The sequence below is a fragment of the Camellia sinensis genome, chromosome 13 (assembly GCF_055761805.1).
Source record: "Camellia sinensis isolate YWXY chromosome 13, ASM5576180v1, whole genome shotgun sequence".
NCBI classification, from domain to species: domain Eukaryota; kingdom Viridiplantae; phylum Streptophyta; class Magnoliopsida; order Ericales; family Theaceae; genus Camellia; species Camellia sinensis.
The window spans coordinates 2,860,125-2,876,505 of NC_138973.1; the positions used below are offsets into that span (position 1 = coordinate 2,860,125).

At 34.6% G+C, this 16,381-nt stretch overlaps 1 protein-coding gene across 26 annotated transcripts; it reads left to right on the forward strand.

Moving 5' to 3' along the window:
* Positions 1–2,459: 2,459 nt before the first annotated feature.
* LOC114281949 (peroxisomal (S)-2-hydroxy-acid oxidase GLO4) lies at positions 2,460–15,874 on the forward strand. 26 transcript variants are annotated; one of them, XR_014348107.1, is made up of 14 exons: positions 2,460–6,958; positions 8,155–8,248; positions 9,076–9,161; positions 9,244–9,553; positions 9,734–10,020; positions 10,116–10,212; positions 10,536–10,619; positions 11,055–11,128; positions 12,254–12,386; positions 13,318–13,356; positions 13,456–13,484; positions 13,628–13,752; positions 14,965–15,072; positions 15,160–15,874. XR_014348107.1 is itself a non-coding variant. In XM_082901236.1 (13 exons), exons 12-13 carry the CDS (start codon positions 15,060–15,062, stop codon positions 15,621–15,623), a joined length of 477 nt encoding a protein of 158 aa, XP_082757362.1. In that variant the 5' UTR covers positions 2,484–6,958; positions 8,155–8,248; positions 9,076–9,161; positions 9,244–9,553; positions 9,734–10,020; positions 10,116–10,212; positions 10,536–10,619; positions 11,055–11,128; positions 12,254–12,386; positions 13,318–13,484; positions 13,628–13,752; positions 14,965–15,059; the 3' UTR covers positions 15,624–15,874. The 26 variants fall into 26 exon arrangements, 8 of the variants coding, with proteins under 8 accessions (XP_082757365.1, XP_082757358.1, XP_082757360.1 ...); XR_014348120.1 differs by lacking the exon at positions 13,456–13,484 and having other exon boundaries at positions 2,481–6,958; XM_082901236.1 differs by having other exon boundaries at positions 2,484–6,958; positions 13,318–13,484.
* The last annotated feature ends 507 nt before the right edge of the window (positions 15,875–16,381 follow it).

Sequence of the window (16,381 nt, forward strand, 5' to 3'; positions counted from 1 at the left end):
ACCTATAAGCAAGACCATACTAGGCCATACTAGAGCCTGAATCAAGCCATGAGTGGATAGGCTGGGTCGGACCTGGAACACCATAATTACGTATATGCCATAATGTAAGAGGGTTCGAATAAGTGTCCGGTAATTCCTGCTGATTGTCTTGTATTTGTGCTCCTCAAATCATACCCTTATTGTCTGGTGCTACTAACTCTGCCATATTTTCAAACTTGATCAGGGATCTTTGGGGTTATAAAGAAGGGATTGGGATTGATAGTGAGGTGTGATCCACTATCTTTGTATTTGTTTTGAGAGATGAAGAGGGGAGAGTTTATGCTTGATGTGAATAAATTCTTCGATGTCTTTACTGGAGGTACCTACAGGTTGGATTGGGTTAATAAATTTATTGAATAATACGAGTTATGCCAAAATTGTTGTCTCTCCGTTTAGAGGGAAGACGACTTCCTTAGATTAGGGATACACAAAAATAATATCTTATGTTTATCTTTATTAGAAACGTGTGATTTGATAGTACATGCATACTTGTGCGTACATAAATTTTCATTTTTGTTATGTTGTAGAAACATGGGATTTTTCAAAAAGGCCTGCTTAACTACATGCTATGCTTCGTTTGGCACCTCTTATAAGCTCATTTTGCCAAAAAGAGTGTAAAAAGTGGGTTGTGTATCGATTACCGCAAGTTGAATTGAGTTACTGTCAAGAACAAATACTCTTTACCCAGAATAGATGGCTTGTTTGATCAACTTAGAGGGTTCGAACAGTCGGACGTCTTTTTACCTGCAAATGGGACTTATTGGTTCAAATTTTTTTTGATAAGATCTAAACTACTACTGCAAAAACTAAAATTGACATTAAAAATAGATTAAAATTTCAATACATCAATTACTTCAAGTCACCCACGAGCCATGGACTTTTTAATGAGGCTACTAACACGCATAACCCATATCCTACACCAATGAGAATGTATGTCGTGAATAAATTGTGACACTACACTAAAAGCAGTTTTTCTACATTTCCCGCAGAAATATATATATATAAGTACTTTTATTATTATTTTTTTATTTTAAGCATTTTTGTCTGCCGTTTATTCTTTCTTTTCTCGGAGAAGGAAAGACAAAGGAAGCCCCACCCCACGCAGTTTGGAGTCCTCTCATCTGACCAAAATGCCTGAACGAACCCTAATAATAAATAAAAGGAAACAAATCAATCTCCTGAATTCAATAAAATGATGCACGACGGTTGAGATTGAGATCTATGCTCTATTCTTCTAATATATAATTTTTTCCTTTCTTTTCAATTTATTGGCACATGCTTTCTTTTCTTGCTGAAGTGACGTTTTTTTTAGTTGCTGAAGTGACGTTTTAAATTGATGGAAAGTTATATACATATTATTTGTAATACTTTGATCTAATGGAATTTAATTTTGGAGGAGGAAGGGGGATAGGAGAACGAAATCCCGAGATATGAGTCTAATTGTTGAGCTTGGCTGATTGTTAAGGGTTTGGTGCTTTTCTGCACTAATGGCCCTTGTTTTTGTGGCATCCAATAGAGGCTTTGTTTGGTGCAATTTATTGAAATTGTTTTCATCTTTTTTTTTTTTTTTTTTTTGGCACATAAAGAAACCAATGACGCTCTTCCATCCTACCTCACCTGTGGTAAGGCTTGAACCTCCAACCCCTGATAAGTGAGGGTGGGGAAAATGTCATACAGGATAATTATATGAAAGTTAGGAATGGAGTGCTTTTAAATTTTGTTTTCTTTTTGTCAATTTGAGAAATTTTGGATCAAACAGGCCATACATGTGTGTAGTAAAACAGGCCATTTGTATACTTTTGGCATTTTATCTTTTCTCTTGCCTAGTCTATGTAGGGGTGCTTCTGTTTAGTGTATATTGACTTTTGTTTTAGGAAACCCTTAGCATGTGTACCATATGCACTCATATTATGTAGAAGGGTGTGTGCTGAAGAGGTTTCCCTATTTGTTTTATAGGTTGTTTATTTGCAATGTTGCTATGACAAATCACATAGTAAATAATAACAATTTTTTAGTTTTTTTAAAGATTCAAAGGCTAGAAGTGAGGTGGTGTATATTATAGAATTTCTTTACAAAATTTACGGGATTGCTGAATCAAATCAATATTGTCAAGTTATAAGGTTAGATATTGATAGAACCAAGTCTCATCCCACTTGACCCTTTTACTTGCTTTTAAGATATAATAGATGAAGCACATCGTAACGTTTTCGAGTGCAAAATGAATAAATTAATGGTTTTAAAGTGTCATTAAGGAGACAAAGCATTAAAAGTGATTAATTTGAAGAGGAAAGAAACCATATGCATTTATATATGCAAATTAAAGAACTTTCATATGCTACTTCTTCCAAACATAAGGACTCTCATATTTATTTGGTAAGTTTGTGCTTGATGTGTTGTTTTTTTGAAGAGAAGAATAGAGTAAGAAGAAGTTACAGAGCGTGACAATAAGACTCGACAAGAAAACTTTATCCACTAGGTCAACCTTTAGTCGTTTGTTACCTGTTTAATTTGAGATGGAATTTTGGTGCATACTCTTTGCATCTCTCTGTCTTTGTATTTCTTTGCATTCCCTCCTAAGTCTTTTACGCACTAAAAAACTTCCATCAGGACCCCCTACCAAACGCTTCTTAGGTAACATACTATGGCTTCTCAAATCCTCCTAAGATTTCTCCAACTTGGAACCCATCCTCCGCCGACTACGCACCAAACATGGCCCCATTCTCACTCTCCATATCGGTTCACGGCCTTCCATCTTCATACGTACTCGTGAACTCGCCCACCGAGCCCTAGTCCAAAGTGCACTATCTTCGCCAACCGCCCACAAGCTATTGAAACCACCAAAGTTATCTTTAGCAACCACCTCACTGTTAGTCCTGCGGCCTACGAATCATTGTGGAAGGTTCTTCGCCAAATCCTTGCATCTGTCTTACATCCTTCTCAGTTAAATGTATACTCTGATGGTTGTAAATGGGCATACGACGTATTAAAAAAAGAACGACTAGACATAGTAGATCTTTGTAAACAAAGGATTGGTGAATTGAATTGCTGTTTCTCATCATAAGAAGGGTAGGTGTCTTGGTATTGAATAATGGTACCTTAAGGAATTTCGCTTCTATAGGAAAGGGGTAATAGAAGATCCTTGTAAACAATTTTCTTTGACACAAATTTTTGAGGCTTGTGCAAATCCATTGCTTAGGAGCTTGAAGTCTTATCTTAACACACGTGTTTTTTTTTTTGGCCAGAAAGTGTATGCCATTTTTTTCTTTCTTTACCTTACCTTTACTACCTCTAAATATCTAAAAGTGCTGACATTGGCAGTACGCTTTCTTCCTATTCTCTGGGCTCTTGAAATCGCAAATTTCTTTGAGACCTTGATAATAAAAATTGGTGAACTTTCTTGGACAAGAGGTGTTGGACCTTTAGATGTAGTTTTTGCTTGTAAATATATTTTATGGCTGGTTTGATCAAAACTTAGCGTTTAACCCTACCCTAGATTTATGTAGAAATCAAGAGACATGCGTCCTTTTATATCTCCATTGTTCTGGTATCATTTCTTTCTGGAGGAGTTTTCTTTCCTGTTCTGTATGGTTTGCATGAGTAAAATGTTCTAGTACACATCATGTTGATGATTTAAATTGGCTTTCTTTGGCCTTGGGAGGACTTGGAGAGGGAGATGCTTGTGGATTTGTGGAGTGAAGCCATTTTGGGGGTGTGCCATATATTTTTAATTTAGAGAGATTTGAAGGCAGCCTCATCTACTACAAGTCAAATGCCTCAGCCTTTGGCTGTAGAATTTGTTTTGAGGGCAGCTGCAGCATTCATGAAATTGAATTTGATGGGGTTCCCCAGGTAATCAAGGCTGAATTGAGACTGGACAATATGTAAGGATTTCAATGGGAAGGTTGTTGCTTCCTTTTGTATGTCCAGGCTGTGGCAATGCAGTGAATTGGGGATTTTTGTGTGCTTGAAAGGGTATAGCATGCCAAAGTATTTGTTTGTAGGCATATTTGGGTGGAAGGTGATGTTTTGCTTGTGGGCTAGGAGTAAAATCATGAGATTTTGGATATTCTCCCCTTTTTGATTCACGTTATGATTTTGCTTTGTTGAATGCTTGATTCATTAGGGAATGGATAATTGATTTCTTGGCCAAGAGAGGGGCAGCTATATTGGAAAATTTTAAGTAAGACTGCTGTATTTCTTAATTTTAAGTGAGCATAGCATATCTTTGCTTTTAAGAGTTCTGTTTCAGACTTGACGCATAGGCCATCATTTCCTTTTGACGCTTTCTTTATAAAAAATTACATACAAAGAACAAAATTTCTTGGCCTCCGGCCCTCCATTTGTAGTGCTTTTCTATTTTGTTTTTTTTATTCTTTATGGTTATGTTATCAAGTTTGAGGGGGAGTTATTACAAACCCAATGTGACGAATGATGAGTGTTTCACTATTATGGTCATTCACCAGAAACTTACTTTACCTGCATTGAATGAAACGCTTCCTTATGACATCAGAAAATAATTCTTTGGCAGTTGTCCTTCTTATTTGTCTTTGATTGCTCAAAGAAGAAGTTGGCAATTGCAATGCCCGACATTGATGGACAACTGTTACTAGGTTTGGACACCATCTTTGAAGTTGATGGTGGAGACCTCTTCTCATTTTTTGGCGCTTCTATGGAGCCACACAAGGCATTCGTAGCACAATGTTTATTTCTCAGGCATTTATCTTATTTAGTGAACTTAACATTTGAGCTCTGTTTCTTATTGAAAAAAAGAAAAGAAGAAATCTAATTACCAAATTGAAACTGATTTTAATAGTCATGGTATGATATGTGCATTAGTTGACCCCACTTGATTGACACACAGAGCTTAGTTTGGTTTGGTATGGTATGTGCATTATCAGTCTTATTGGTATTGGTTTCTGCAATCAATTGTTTGTCTTACATTTTGTGTGACTTTGCATTGGTGGTACTAGCCCCTTTAATTGTACATTAAACAAATTTGAGTGCATTTTGAATTTTCACATTAGTTTCTCTTTAGGAGTACGATATTGCAAGTGATAACATGAAGAACCCAAGGGAGCGTTTGGCTCATCAAAAGCAAAATCTCTGACGCCAATTGGGTAAGTTTATTCTCATTGTCATTTATTTATTATGGATTAGCGATATAGGCATATTCCTTTAATTGGGTTTGTTATTGATATTTTAATTTGGGTGCTTGTATAATTTTTATAATGTTTAAGAACACTTGAAGAGTCCAAATCTTATGAAGTTTCCAAACTGTAGTTGTCTTGACTGTATCTAATGCTTTTTTATTTAGATATGGAGATATATCTTTTGCTCTTTTATTGATAACTCTCGGGTTTTGGTATGACTACTAGTAGACTCTTCCTTCTAGTCTATTGGCATCTTTTATCTACTTTGAAATGGTTTCTGGTATGTGGATGGCTTTATTATTGTTCTTCTAGACACCCACATCAAGAAGTTGTAAGTATCTTATTTATTTATCTCCTGTTTGTTATTGCCTTTCTCTGCCCCAAATTAGTGTGTTTTTTTTTTTTGAAACCTTGGAACTGTTTTTATTTATTTCTTTATTTTAAATATCTGTTTTCCTAATATTATTTCACCGTGAGTTCATGACTATTAAGTGATGTATTTGCTATAAATTTATGTGCATATACTTCTCCCACTAACATTTGACTTGTGCAAGTTTGGATATGTGTGAGCAGTTCATGGATGTCAATGACATGATAAGAGATGAAGACCTTGTTGAGCACAAATTTAACTCCCATGGGAATGGGGTACCCTATCAATTTTATACTCAACATTCTGTACACAATGTCCGGCAACTAGTTTCAAATATGGTACCCAGTTACAAATCTAGAAGGCCTAGTGCTAGGGAACTGAATCATTTAAAATGAAAAGCAAAAATAAGTTCGAAAGATCAAACGAAAGGTTGGTCTAAGGATGAAGATGTGGAGGTAACATACTGTCATGATATGATGTCGCCAAAGGGCTTTTGTCCGGATTCATCAATCTCTAATAAGGTACTAAAATAGTATTTGGGTGCTGCCGGTGTATGCTAGTTATTTTCATTTCTTTCTCGCTAGTTATGTTGCATTATGTTATCACCTTTAGAAGTGGTTTTTGTAATTTACATGTCTATTGGCTTCAAACTAGTTGTATTTGATTTTGGGGATAGCTACATGACTTTTTGCAATGGAAATTGAACCTGTTTTCTTTATCCTAAATATACTGGAGCAAACTTCAGAAATTGTCCTCTTTTTTTTTTTTTTACCTCTACATATTTAAATACTTATAAAAACTCAATAGAGATGCGTTTGTGTGCTCTTGCTGTGTTTTTGTCTATGTGTTCACCATTATGATATGTGATTCATAAGTTTCACCATTATGACACTACAGGAAAAAAGGGTTTAGGCGGCGTTTTTTTAACGACGCATTTTAAAACGTCACTTTTTTAATATTTAACGACGTTTATAAAACGTCACCTATTTATTTAACAAAACGACGCCGTTTTATAATATGAAAAGCGCCTTCAAATGTGTTGTGCCTCACGCGCTTTGGTGTCCCCTCTTTTCAAACCCTAATTTTGAATCTAAGACTCAGCTAAGACCCAAATCTGGAGCGCTCTCTCTCTCTCTAATAAATCTCAGAGCGATTTCATGGTAGCTCATATAATCTCAGACCGCTTGTTCATTCTTAGAGCGAGGTAGCGAGAACCAACGAAGGTGAGCTCCACTGTCTCTCTCTCTCTATCTCTCTCAACCCTCTCTAAACCCTTATCAGAGCGATTCAGAGATTCATCTCAATGATTTCATCACAGAGATTCAGAGCGATTTCATCTCAGTGATTTCATCGCAGAGATTCAGATCGGTCTCCACCATCTGCACCATCGTCTACTAAGGTGAGCTCCACTGTCTCTCTCTCTCTCTGAAGCTCCTCCTTCCCCTCTCTCTCTCTCTCTCTCTCTCTCTCAGTGATTGATGAGTTGTATGTGCTCTGTTTCAGTAATTGTTTTTCACCAATGAGTTGTATATGATCTGTTTCATTGCCTTATCTTTGTTTGGTTGCTGAGAAAACTGGGAAAAAAATATTAAAGAATATAAATCTGGATTGTTTTCTTTTTTCATGCGCTTGATTTTGCTGTTATTTCAGTTCTAGCATTCATTCATTTGAGATTCAAGTTATTCTGAAATCACATAATTACTGTCCTGTCTTCTAACATTTGATAGAAGGAACCTAGGAGATCTTACGAGCTGTTGATCATGTTAGTACTTGCAACTATTCTGAAAAAGAAATTGATAAATGTGATATTTTAGAGTTATCATCCATTCAATTTGGTTAGTATATGACACATTTTCTTGGCCAAAACTAGTGGTCTTTATTACATGTATAATATGCCGATCCACTTGAAAGGGCTTTCCTTGATTAACATTTTTAGTAGAGTTTTGATTATTATTATTCCATTTTCTTTATAGTTGCCATTGAAAAAATTAGCAGAAACATCATTGAAATGAAAATAAGAATATTACAAAATTGGAATGTGAAACAGAAGGAAATATTTCAAAAAATAGAACATTATTTGAGAGAACCAAAACTTCTTGTGTGTCTTATGCGGGTTATATATTGTTAATTGATTTAGAAAATGCTTAATGATCTCATACTTCAGCAAAAGTGTACTAAAGAAGCCTAACGACATGTAAAAAGGCGAAAAATAGTGAATTGATAGCTCCAGTTGGTCATTCATCTTTTTCTGCTGCCCGTATAAGGGGGAAGATGAAGGATACAGCTTTTTCTTCCTGCATTTCATCATAATACAATAAATTGATTCTTTATGCGTCATATGCTCACTTTTGGAGACTTGATCAACACCATTCAAAATTTTATTTCATCATGTAAACTTGTTAGTAACTCACACGAGGCTGTTATTGGTGGTTTGAATGTCATGTGCATTTGAAGTCTTATCTCTTTGTATGGAAATCTATGTGGGACATCATTATAATCTTCGTCATGTAGGTTATTAAGCAATTGATGTTTTGTATCAAGAATCTTAGTCTGTAATGATTCAATGAATGCCTATTTTTTTCTTCTTGCATCCAGAATGCTTGGTTATGAGGGGATGGACGTAATTAATCCTGAGGGAGGCAAAGATGATGCTGAAGAGGAAGCTCAGAGAGGAAGATGGAAGCAGGAGGTGAGTTGTGTGTTATTCTCTTTCTCTCAAGATGTGAAGCTTTTTTACTGAAAGTATTTTTACATTATCAAAATTTTAGAAAGAACGTTATATATATATAAAAAGCCTTGTGAAGATTAAATATTGGCCCGCAAGTAAGCTGGTTTGTATAATTGTCTTAAATGTAGAATTGCTTGTTGCTTTATAACATCACCACAGCATGAGTTTACAGTCCTGACAAACAAGTCTTGTTCTGGAAAAATTACTTCAACCTATATCAACTATAATAGCATATATATAATCCTCTGTATCTGGGATCGCAGGTATCCCAGTTTGGTAATTTACTGTACTGTTTTGTCAGTGTGTAGTGGAATAATTGCAAGTTCAATTTTTTTGTCAGTATGAGGATTTGCCTTGTTAGATATCTAGTCTCATATTTGCAATTAGAGAGGAGGCAATGGTTTCCATAAGAACTTTCTCTTTCTTTTGATTGCTTGTGTATATCTTAGGAAAAAGAACTTTTAAGCAATTTATATTTATTGAATGTAAAAGTTCATTGTCCAACATTAAGAAAAAGAACTTTTAAGCTATCTGAGTTATGCTGCTGATTTTGAATCAATTTCTGTTTGTGTATAAGATATTGTAGAATTCTTGCGTGTACACCACTTAGCTGCTTTCTACCTGTGAGCATGCTTTACTTTTGACATTATTCTACAAAATACGTAATTTGGAAACCTTTTGAAGCTGGTTTTTTCAATTCTATTTCACCAATTTATATTTATTTGCTTTTGTTTTAGTGGGCTTGAAACTTATTTTGCTAGTTTTTTCTTTTGTTCATGCGATGACAGATGGCTTGTTAAGCTTTTTGTAGCAAGTGGGACATCTTGGTACCCAGCATATTTGGAGACTTTTCGTATGATGTTTCAGAATTATAGTTCAGTCTGTCACTCTACTCAGTTTCATGCTGGTGCATACCATACTTTTTTTTTTAACTTGAAGTATTTTATATTTTTCAGGTAAAAAAACGCTACTTCCATACTCATGATTTGGGCCAGAAAACTGGTTTGCTAAACCTTTCCATTAAAAGGATCTGGAAGATCATTTATACTTATTGAGGATTCATCCGCTCCGATTTTGTTTCCTTCTTCACCAGTGCAACATGAGTGCATACCTCAAGCTATTTTAGGAATGGATGTCATCTGTCAAGCAAAGTCAGGGATGGGGAAAACTGCTGTGTTTGTTCTTTCTACTCTGCAGCAGATTGAACCTGTTGCAGGACAAGTTGCTGCTCTTGTCATGTGTCATACGAGAGAATTAGCTTACCAGGTATGCTGGGAGACCTGGAAGTTAGTATTTAGGCGTATTTGTTTGAGTTCTTGGACATTGTATTTCCAATAATGTGATTTTGTTTCTTAACTAACCATTACTTTTTATTATTTACAGATCTGTCATGAATTTGAGAGGTTCAGTACCTATTTGCCTGACATTATTTTTTATTATTTACAGATCTGTCATGAATTTTGAATCTGGGAAACCTTCAGTCTCAGAGAAACCAATCCCTCAAATCGCTCGCTCACCCGATTGCTGGCTCTCTCATCCAATTTTTGGGGCTGCAAAAAATAAACTTTGTCAGCCTCTGACCAGTAAGCAAGTGAAACTCTACTATCCTTGCATTACCCACTTCAAATTAATCAAACTAAAAGCAAGTCAAGAGCAGCTTCTTAGAGTCAGACATGGCAGTTTCATCACTCTCAATGACCTTGGCCCCATCATCATCCTCCTCCTCCAATAGGGTCAGCCTAATTGCTCTATATGTGAACTTCATTCAATATAAATATATGTATGTGAATTTGATATATAATTATATACAATGTTTCACAATTTTCAGTTCAATGTGCCCCATTCATACAGTTGAACTAGGGTTACTGCAATTTTTCCACAAAACATTATCACATGTTCAGGAGACACAACTTATGATGAAGACAGTAAGATTACCACTCTTTATCTCTTCACTTTTTCTTCTCCCTACAAATCCCTTCACATATCCAATATCCAAACATAGCTCAAGTATTTTACTTCTTGTTTTGTATGAGTGACATGGGATTTGCTTATATGTCTTTGATGTAATAATGATTTCTTGAAGAATTTACTTCATAACAAATTCTTCTGGTCTTGTGAATTCTGAAATTAGGGCTGTAAATTTGATGCAAAATTGCTGGTTATGCCAAAGGTGGAATGTATAAACTAACTTCTTGTGAGATATGATTGTTTTGATTCTTGCTTTGGATTATATAATGGTAAATTTCAGGAAATTCTAAGAGAAGGGCAATACTGTTGGGAGTAGGAGCATTAGCTTTGAGTTCATGCCCTACAAGTTCACTCTTTGCTGAAGGTATGATGGTTTTTTAATTTTTTTTCCTTTTTTTTTTTTTTTTGTCAATTTGTAGGATATCATTTACAAACAGGACATTCATTCAACTATGAAAAAAAAAAGTCCAACACATTGTCATATGCACATAACAAAGCCAACAACACAGGAAAGACAACTGGAGAGTCGAATGCTTGACCCCCCTAGCCTTGTTGAGAGAGAGAGAGAGAGTGCTTTATTCTCCCTTCAAATCATAAACTACCCATCCAATTAGTTTGAATTGAGATGGAGGTGTTTGTGTTAATGCATTTCTCCAAGCTCTTATGATTACATTATTTTCATGAAGAATGGCATTTCGCTTATGTTATCTTACAATCCTATGCATAATTTTTGTTTTTTAGAAATACTACATTAATGTGTACTAATTGGGCCTTTTTTTTTCTTTTTTTTTCTGCATAGAAATACCACAAAACTATGAAGCTTTTGTCAACAAATCAGATGGCTATTCATACTATTACCCCTCAGATTGGAGGGTAAGTTACATGTTTACTAGTCAAAGAGAAGCCAAAATTTAGGCTGTGACAACTCTTTGGTACACTAAAAAGAATTTATGAAGTCTGTTGTTTAGGAATTTAATTTCTTCTGTCTATTGCTCTCGTACACGCACTTGAGTTACCTTTGATATGAGTCAGAAACGCACATCACACTGTATATGTTGACACTAGAAAGTTTAGCAATGAGTGACTATATCACTAAGGTGAAACAGTTGCTGGAAGAAGCTACTGCTTCTGCTTGATGTTGTGAAACTTCTTCTGTGTTTCTTCATGGTAACTTCGCGTTGGAAAAAAATTATGAAAGATAATTATGACCAACATTGGTAGTTGTTTTTCTACTAGTATTGTTGCATCCTTTATGAATTCTATGTGCTTGGATCAGATGTACTAGAGTTAAAGACATGATCATTGTTTATTGGAATGGGATGATTATCTATGGTTTATTGTGATTATGTTTGAGATTGCGTCTGTGAATTTCTGGCCTCAACCATGAATTCTGGTTTGATTTGTCTTAAAGATTCATCTTGCATTTTAACAAAATATTTTTTTCGAAAAAATTATAAAGATAAAAAATAATTTTAAAGAACAAAATAAAAAAATTATTTTTTTGAATTTTTTATTTTTAAAATAGAATTTTGAAATGAGTTTGGTTATAAGTTTTGAAAAGAATTTTGGAATTGAATTTTGAAAACTTTGTTTGGTTATGGTTTTAAAAGTTCTTGATTTACATTATGATTCCAAAAGAGAAAATCAGACCCTCCTTAGAATTTTCTACAAAATGATCCGGATGAATCAAGATCATTCATTTTAAAACAAAATACTTGCAAAGACGGCTCTTAATTTCACAGATTTCATCGCCTAATACCTTTCAAAAGAATGTGTCACAATTTTGTGATGGTTGCGACAATGCCTACATTTGAATGAAAAATGCAATCTTTGTTTGTGCTCGTATGTCTAATCATGAAATTGGAAGTATGATCTTAAAATTTTGGGTCCTGAAATCTTGAAGTTGTGTTTGAAGGGCAATTGTGATCTGTTAATAATTTTTCCAGATATTGATCCATTGGTAGAAGTCATTTATTTTTTATTTTGTTTCGAGGACAGAGAACCTCTATGTATTGCACTACTTTCTGCTTACATCAGATGGGTGCTCTTAATGATCATCTTCTTCCTTTTAATGAAGAGCCTTCAGTAAATGATTCCACTTTAAAGAGCAAAGGATCAACTTCAAGTGCAGGTATCTTTTATATTTAAATTTACATTTTGACAAAAGTGATTATATTCTAGGTGCTTCATAACTTTAGAAACTTGGGCCTTCTTTGAAAATCTCATTTTCATTTGCTTAGGAGTCATAATTTAAGCCTAAATAGAATAAATTTGACAATTTTTGAAACTTGGGTGCTCTTAATGATCATCACATATCACTTCATTTTACATATCCACCACTAATGACATGGCTTGTAAAATCGAGCACTGACATGCACTAGTATGTCAAAATCTGAAGCAGATAGCATTAATAATGAAAAAGTGGAGTTGATAATACTCTTATTTTGGTGCTAACTGACCAACTCAACTCAAGCAGCCATAATCCTGACTCGAGTTTTTTCTTCTAGTTTTTGTTCTATGTGAAGTCATGATTTTCAGTTAAGTTCAAGGTAAACTATAACTTTAATTACAGAATGTATAATAGAATGTAAGTTACAGATCAGTTTGCTATGATATAGATAACTTTGCTTCCCAATTATATCATGATAATCCATTTTACACAAGCAGCAAACGATAGAGGTTTGGAATTCTTTAAGTGAATGCTGAAGCCAGATCTAATGGCTGATAGTTATTTGTTGCAATTATAAATTAAAACCTTATAAGAAATTTATTTTTGAATCACTCAGTTCTCTGTGTCTGAGATTGTTTTACTTTTACATGGATAATTTTAGTTTGGGCTGCATGTGAGCTTATTTATGATTTTCTCTCTGTTCCAATGAGTTCATAATAATTTTAGATTATGTTTAAATAAGTCCTCAATTTAGTTACCATACTTCGGCACCAATCATGATTGCTCCAACTGCAATGCATAAATTGGCTCATCCTGAAGGTCTAAATTCAGTTACAAGAGCTTTCGAGTGAAATTTTTGTGTAGTTCTGCTATCAGCTTTTGTCTGTACCAGGAGAGATCGCGACAACCCGAGCAGCAGCTTCACATCATGGTATTGATTCTTGAATCTGGAGCTCCTTTGTTTACTTTTTTTCCTTGAATAATGAGTTGTCCCTCATACCTGTACTGTGGTGGAGGTTGCTTCAAGCAGCAACGCTGTTCGCTTTTTTTCAAATACAGGTATTCTACTATCTTGGCTCTATTAAATTCAAGTTTGTTCATAGGAACCTTCATCGTTCTTTAGAAGCACCATTTAATATTTTCTTTATTGTGATCCCATTTGTACTAGCTGAATTTACAGTTTGGTAATCCTTTGTTTATAGGTATTTAAAAGAAGGAATGTGATAGCTCTGTTAGTGCAAAGAGCCGAGCAAAATGGTTTCAAGGCTATTATTCTTACTGTTGATGCTCCTAGGCTTGGTTGAAGAGAGGCAGACATAATGAATAAGTGAAATTTTATTACTTTCTCTTCAATGTCCTTCACATTTTGTAACCTTTTATCACCCTTATATTTGGAAACGGTTTGATATTTAGTATCTAACATTATAAGAATTTTTCCCCATGCATCATGATTCTAATCCAAACACGATCATTCCATACAGAAGGATTGTGCCTCAGTTGAAGAACTTTGAAGGTCTCTACAATTTGGTTTTTGACCACGTGTTTTGGGATGCGTATATTCATGATCGCTCTTCCCAAAAACTAAAAATAAAAGTGAATCATAATTAATTTGTAATTTGAAATCTTACCTTGGGTTTAATCTGTGTGACTCTTGATTGTTTGATGATTAGAGAGACCTTTTGTGAAAGTGATAATTTGCCTTCTCAAATTGTGCATGTGTATGTATATGGCTACAAATGTGGTTCGAATTGATGCCAATAATGAAAAGATGAAGATTACATTGAGACGCTCTTGTAAAATTTATATTTTTGTAGATTAATAACATTGACCACTCACTTTTGCAGGATAAGATGCCTATTTTTTCTTTTTATTTTTTTATTGTGTTTGTTGTTTGATTTTGGTTCAAACACAATCATGTAATGTTTATTTAGTCAATATATTGAAGTAGTAAAATTTTATTCATATTATTGTTATTTTTCAGCTTTATTACAGGTATGTTTTTTAGTTAAATATAACAGAATCAGAACAAATTTTTTTTTAAAAAAAGAGCTATAACGGCGTTTTTTCAAAACGCCACTACAGTGCCAACGGACTTTTTTTTAAAATAAAAAAATCTATCACGGCGTTTTAAAAACGTCGCTAAATATTGGATGACGTCATTTTATCATTATTTATCGCATTTAGCGGCGTTTTTAAAAACGCCGCCTATACTAATTTTACGACGTTTTTAAAGCGTCATAAACTTATAGCGACGGCCGCGTCCTCGACGTTTGGTGATAAGCGTCACTAAAGGAATTAGCGGCGTTTTTCATACATATAGCGGCGTTTTTAAAACGCCGCTAAAAGCCATTTTTCCAGCAGTGTGATATGTGCTTTAGTTCGGATCTTGTGTCTGTGTCCATACTGCTTGGATCAAATTTATTCTCAGACTGTAATTATTCTCAACATAGAAAACAAAAGGAAACAAGAATTAACTTTTAATTTCCTTGTGCTCTATCTTCTTATATGAACTTTGGTTTTAAATTTTCTTTTAATGCAGCCATTTTCGATCCTATTCCTGATGAAGACAACTTTGAGCATGATGGAGATGGAGGTTGGCCTTTCCATAATTTTGTCGAACAACTCATTGTTGATATGTTTGATCCTGGTAAGCTCTTGTGTATTCTTTCCTGCAATTTTGATCTTCCAGCATTATTTTTACTGAATAAGAGTTTCTCTGATTATATGTTGTCAGTTTGGGAGGTTCGCTATGGTAGTGTCATGGCTCTAAGAGAAATTTTAATTCATCAGGGTGCATGTGCGGGAGTTTATATGCTTGACCTGAGTTCTGATGATCCATTTTCTGAAACCAAAGATAAAGGTCTTGAAGTGACAGTGAAGAGAGAGAGAGAAATTGATTTGAATATGCAAGTGCCAGCAGATGAGATTGAGCCAAACTTGAAGAGGCCGAAGGTTGAAGATTCATCGTCTCCATTAACGGTTACAAGTAAAATAATCTCTGCCAGTGGGGATGACAAGTTTGATGCGTGTGTAAAGGTTCAAGATAGCGAAAGGAATTTGTCTGCTGCACCAACTAATTGTGAACTTAATTTTAGTTCTGTTAAGATAGAGCCTCAATCATGCATTGATAGTCATGAATATCCGGATATGGCTAAGGCAAAGGTTCCTGTGAAGATAATTGTTCAATGGGGAAGATGAATACACTGAAAAGTCTTCGTGAAAATTGTGTGCTGATGAACTTGTTTAAAGTGACTAGGCATTCTTGGCTTAAAAATTGTGAATTTCTTCAAGACTCTGCGATTCGTTTCTTGTCTGTATTGTCACTAGACTGTTATGAATTTGTTTTTCCATTGGGTTCCAGTCATGAACTTTAGTTTCTTATTGATTTTTTTCAGTTAGTTGATAGGAATTGACACCTGTCCATAATAATAATCTATAGTTTTGATTCATGAGTTAATTGCAAATATCGTGGTGATGGTTCAGAGAAGTTTTCTTGAAGGTCTTTACATGAATTTTTTTCCTCTTTTCATTTCTCTCTTTTGCAGTTTTGGAGACTATGTCTCTGATCAGGTTGTTGCTCCAATATGAGAAACTTGTGCATGAATTTTTTTGCAGAGAAGTTTTATTGAAGGTCTTTACATGAATTTTTTTCCTCTTTTCATTTCTCTCTTTTGCAGTTTTGGAGACTATGTCTCTGATCAGGTTGTTGCTCCAATATGAGAAACTTGTGCACAAGCATTAGGTGCTGTCCTAAAGTACATGCATTCCTCATTAGTTCATGAGACATTGAATATCTTGCTTCAAATGCAGGTAAATACTATCTTAAGAACTTGCCTGTTTTTTTATTATTTATAGTTATATTAGATATATGGTTTTGTGACAGTCTTGCTGTTTGTACTGCAATAAAGAAGATATATATGATCTGACTGTATCATCTGCTTTAATTCTCTTCCTCT

Coding starts and splice junctions, on each gene's coding strand:
- LOC114281949 (XM_082901232.1), top strand. CDS start 6,033: ATGATGTCGCCAAAGGGCTTTTGTCCGGATTCATCAATCTCTAATAAG. Junction 6,081..14,964: donor ATTCATCAATCTCTAATAAG/GTACTAAAATAG, acceptor CTTTTAATGCAG/CCATTTTCGATCCTATTCCT. Junction 15,073..15,215: donor TGTTGATATGTTTGATCCTG/GTAAGCTCTTGT, acceptor TTAATTCATCAG/GGTGCATGTGCGGGAGTTTA.